General features: G+C 32.3%; 3 protein-coding genes across 3 annotated transcripts; 1 reads left to right on the top strand and 2 right to left on the bottom strand.

Annotated features, from left to right (window-relative positions):
- Positions 1 to 386: 386 nt before the first annotated feature.
- On the bottom strand, positions 387 to 1,073 carry AC631_05881 (uncharacterized protein; the record flags this gene model as incomplete). The annotated part of the gene is made up of 1 exon (XM_015614710.1): positions 387 to 1,073. The coding sequence occupies one exon, from the start codon at positions 1,071 to 1,073 to the stop codon at positions 387 to 389; it is 687 nt and encodes a 228-aa protein (XP_015464460.1).
- Positions 1,074 to 1,782: 709 nt separating this feature from the next.
- AC631_05882 (uncharacterized protein) lies at positions 1,783 to 2,478 on the bottom strand (the record flags this gene model as incomplete). Its single annotated transcript, XM_015614711.1, has 1 exon — positions 1,783 to 2,478. The coding sequence occupies one exon, from the start codon at positions 2,476 to 2,478 to the stop codon at positions 1,783 to 1,785; it is 696 nt and encodes a 231-aa protein (XP_015464461.1).
- Positions 2,479 to 2,607: 129 nt separating this feature from the next.
- Positions 2,608 to 3,915, top strand: ISC1 (inositol phosphosphingolipid phospholipase; the record flags this gene model as incomplete). Its single annotated transcript, XM_015614712.1, has 1 exon — positions 2,608 to 3,915. The coding sequence occupies one exon, from the start codon at positions 2,608 to 2,610 to the stop codon at positions 3,913 to 3,915; it is 1,308 nt and encodes a 435-aa protein (XP_015464462.1).
- Between the last annotated feature and the right edge of the window lie 100 nt (positions 3,916 to 4,015).

The following is a 4,015-nucleotide window of genomic DNA, read 5'->3' on the forward strand; positions in this document are numbered from 1 at the left end:
AACACTGAAAGGAAGAAAGTTTGTAGTTCTTATAACTAGTTTATCAAGTTTGATATTTCATTACCCTTTAGACTACTTAAATAAAGTTTTGAAAGCTGGATGGAGTATAGAATACTATCTGCATGTATGATAATATGGATTGAGAATCACTAACAGACATGAAAATTGATAGGAAAGGTATATATATCGGGAAACGGCATAGCAGCCATAAGGGCTTCGACAAGAATCAGAGTACATAAAGCTTTGCATATATAAATAGTAGTTGATATTACTAATTAAAGCAGTATAAAAAATTTAGTTAGGACTATGAAAATTAACTGATGAAATACCCAAATCGAATTTTATCTAACAAATAACAAGGTGAAGATTAAAAACGGCATAACAATTTATTTATCGTCAACTAATGTCTTAAATCTTCTGTAAGAAAATACCCCTTCAAAAAATGTCATAAGGCACCAAAGAAATTTCTTTGATGTAGGCAATCTATACTTGATGGTCATTGGAAGAATAAGAAATAAAATTTCACCCAAATGAATAGTATACAAAGAATAAAAAATGTACGCAATGTTCTTTTCAATGAATCTTAATACTTTGAATGTTACAGAAGGTAAGACAGGGATTATCTTTGAGGCAATTGGATCTGCCTCAAAAGATTCTTTTAACCTTTGAACATCATACATTCCTAAAGCCAAGAAACCGAAAACAAGATACCAGAAAATAGCCTGACGCGGATAGAGAACCTTTGTAATTTGTTGGTGTGAAAAGCCTTGCTTAGCAGCAGCGTATTTAGCCATAGAAACCAATTTTCCCTTAATATCCTTCAAACTAGTTACTTGCTTGTTTTCTGGTTCCGTTGCAGATTCCCAGTCAATTGACAATGTTTGTGGAGATTTTAATTTAGTTGAATCATAAACAATAACTAATTTTGTTTCGTTCACCTCCACTAAGTGAACGGAAGGCTTAACTATTTCACTTGCTTTTATATTTCCGTACACAACAACATAATCTACAAGAGCCAATTGATGGTCTTTGTTCATATGCTTGATAATTCTTTGATTAGCTTCTTGCAGCATTTCGAATAATGAATTTATTGTAAATATAATTGTAAATATAATTCTATAGATTTTTAGATTTGTTCAGCGGATTATTTATGCGCGAGTTCCGGATACATAAGATGATTTCTTGCCACTCTCAATTTACACTGTATTTTTGTATTACTCTATTACTCTACTATACATTCAGGAGAAAATTAAAGTGAGTTTGATTATTTCAGTTTTTTCGTTTATCAAATAGAGAACTTATGAAAATATTGTAGTTTCAAACTATATGTACATTTTGTCACAAGAATGTTATAATTGCGAAAAATCGTAATGATTTCATTTATCTTATTGCAACTTATATTTTCATTTTAAATTCAGCATAAATTAAAATGAATATAAGTAGTAGCCAATATATATTGTCATCCATAATAAATTACATATTCTGAATGAAAAATAGATTTGAGCTATTTAACAACAAATAAACAACTGTATAATAAAAAAAAAGAAACTGATTTCGCCCAGGATCGAACTGGGGACGTTCTGCGTGTTAAGCAGATGCCATAACCAACTAGACCACGAAACCATTTCTGGAAAGTTTTGTTTTTCGTAAAAATAATGCCACCAGATTACAACAATCCTTTTACCTTCATGTTTATTATTATATATTAAGAATACCTAAATTATTTACGCCGAAATCAACCAATGAAATACTATAGTACAGTGTTTATTTTTCCTTTGGCACTTATATTAAGTCCATTAATAAAGCTCTTACTGTTTTTAAGAACTTCACGAATTCTCTATGATGGTTAAACTCATTCTCAAGTAACGTAATTATATCTGGTGCTAAGGGCGGGAAGGAATCACCAACCTTGAATAATTCTCCCCCAACTAATAGCTCACACCATACTTCTTTATCTAGGTCGTTTGGGTCGATATTACTGAAGACAAATTTTAGCGAATCTTGTCCGATAACGTCGATCTTAAGTCCTAAATACTGTTCATACTTAAGCAATTCAGGATAGTCTCTTCTTAATTGTTCAGCTAAGTTATTCAGAGATTTCTCTAAGCTATCAGTTGTTGCCTGGACTTGACTGTTCAATTTGTCTATTTCTGTTTGTAACTCGTCCTTCTCATCTAATAAGTTATCTTGTTTTCTTGTTAACTCATCTACTTTGAGCTGTTGCAATTGCAAATCTTCCATTGTTCGTTTTATAGTATCTTTTATCTTTATTTCTTTCTGTTTCAAGCCTTCTATGTCTGATTGTAACTGGGTTTCTTGGTTTTTTAATTCATTTACTTTGACATAATGTAGTTGTTTATCGTTGATAATTGCAGATCTCTTTTGCGTTAATGCAGTATCAAACTTAGCCGAAAAGTCATTCATCAATGACTGTAACGTCTCAAACTCATCTATGGGTGATTTATTGGTGGCTGACATCGTTGTTTATGATTATTGAATAGTACTACTACGTAGATGTATATTTGTTTACGTTTTTGTTACTCGCGACTGGAATTTAAAAAATCAAATCTTCTTTGTCTTACATATCGTCTTTTTTACACCACGAGTATGATAAAAAATATTAAGGGACCAGATAATACAGCTGGACATTCAGTTAAGTTATTAACACTCAACACTTGGGGCTTGAAGTTTGTTTCTAAGTTAAGGAAAGAAAGATTACAAGCTATTGGTGATAGATTAAGTAAACCTACTTCACTCGATGAAGATTATGATATAGTGGCCTTGCAGGAAGTATGGTGCGAGGAGGATTGGATTTATATAAGTGATAAGTGCAAAGAAAGATATCCATATAGAAGAATATTTAAGTCAGGAATTGTTTCAGGACCTGGGTTAGCAATTTTATCAAAAATTCCTATAGAGTCAACGTTTTTATATAGATTCCCAATTAATGGGAGACCTTCGGCATTCTTTAGAGGGGACTGGCTTGTGGGTAAGAGTATTGCAATCACTTTGTTAAAACCACATACAAATGATTCATTACCAATTGCTATTTTGAATTCACATATGCATGCTCCATATGCTCAAACTGGTGATGCAAGCTATTCCTGTCATAGGGCATGCCAAGCATGGGATTTTGCGAAATTTGTTAATATGTTGAGGAAATCTGGATATGCGGTAATCCAAGTAGGTGATTTAAACTCCAAGCCTGGCTCATTACCATATAAACTATTTACAGTAGATGGGGGATTGGGAGATTCATGGGAGATTTGTCATAACAGTAGAAATAATTCAATAATTGAACCAGAACAAATAGCGAAGATGAATCCAGAGGAGCAAATACTACATGGAGGTATTACTTGTGATTCCCAGTTGAATACTTGGAGGGCACATAGAGAGAGATGGGAAGCATGTAGATTAGATTATGCATTAATTGATTCTCATAATATAAAGCCTATTAATGCGACTGTTAAATTTACTGATACATTACCGCCACCCTTGAACTGTTCTTACTCGGATCATTTTGCATATAGTACAGAATTGCTAATAGCTCTGAAAGCTGATTATCATTATAATGAAAATTCTGAGAACAACAATGAAAAATTAAAGGTTTATCAAGAACTTCTTGAAGAAATTGGACGTTATCAGAAGTATACCATACCTTTTCAAGCGAATTGGAGAAAAATACATTTTGTTTTATCCATTATAGCCGTAATTGCTATTCACATAGGAATAGCATTTGCAGCAGAGAAAAAGGCATGGTCATCGGTCTTACTACTTTTCTTAAGTACGGTAATTGGAATGACAGGAGTCATCAATGGAATGATTTGGTATTTTGGAGTAAGATCTGAACTGAGAGCTTTACAAGAAGTGGAAATGGAAGTCGAAGATGTATATGCATCGATTAAAGATGCATAAAGTACTTAGGTTATAAATATATATATATATATAAACATAAAAATGTCAGTATTTTGAATGAAGTATAATCTATTGAATTGACTTCAAATAATAATAGGGC

Source organism: Debaryomyces fabryi (genome assembly GCF_001447935.2).
Source record: "Debaryomyces fabryi strain CBS 789 chromosome Unknown contig00317, whole genome shotgun sequence".
Classification (NCBI taxonomy): domain Eukaryota; kingdom Fungi; phylum Ascomycota; class Pichiomycetes; order Serinales; family Debaryomycetaceae; genus Debaryomyces; species Debaryomyces fabryi.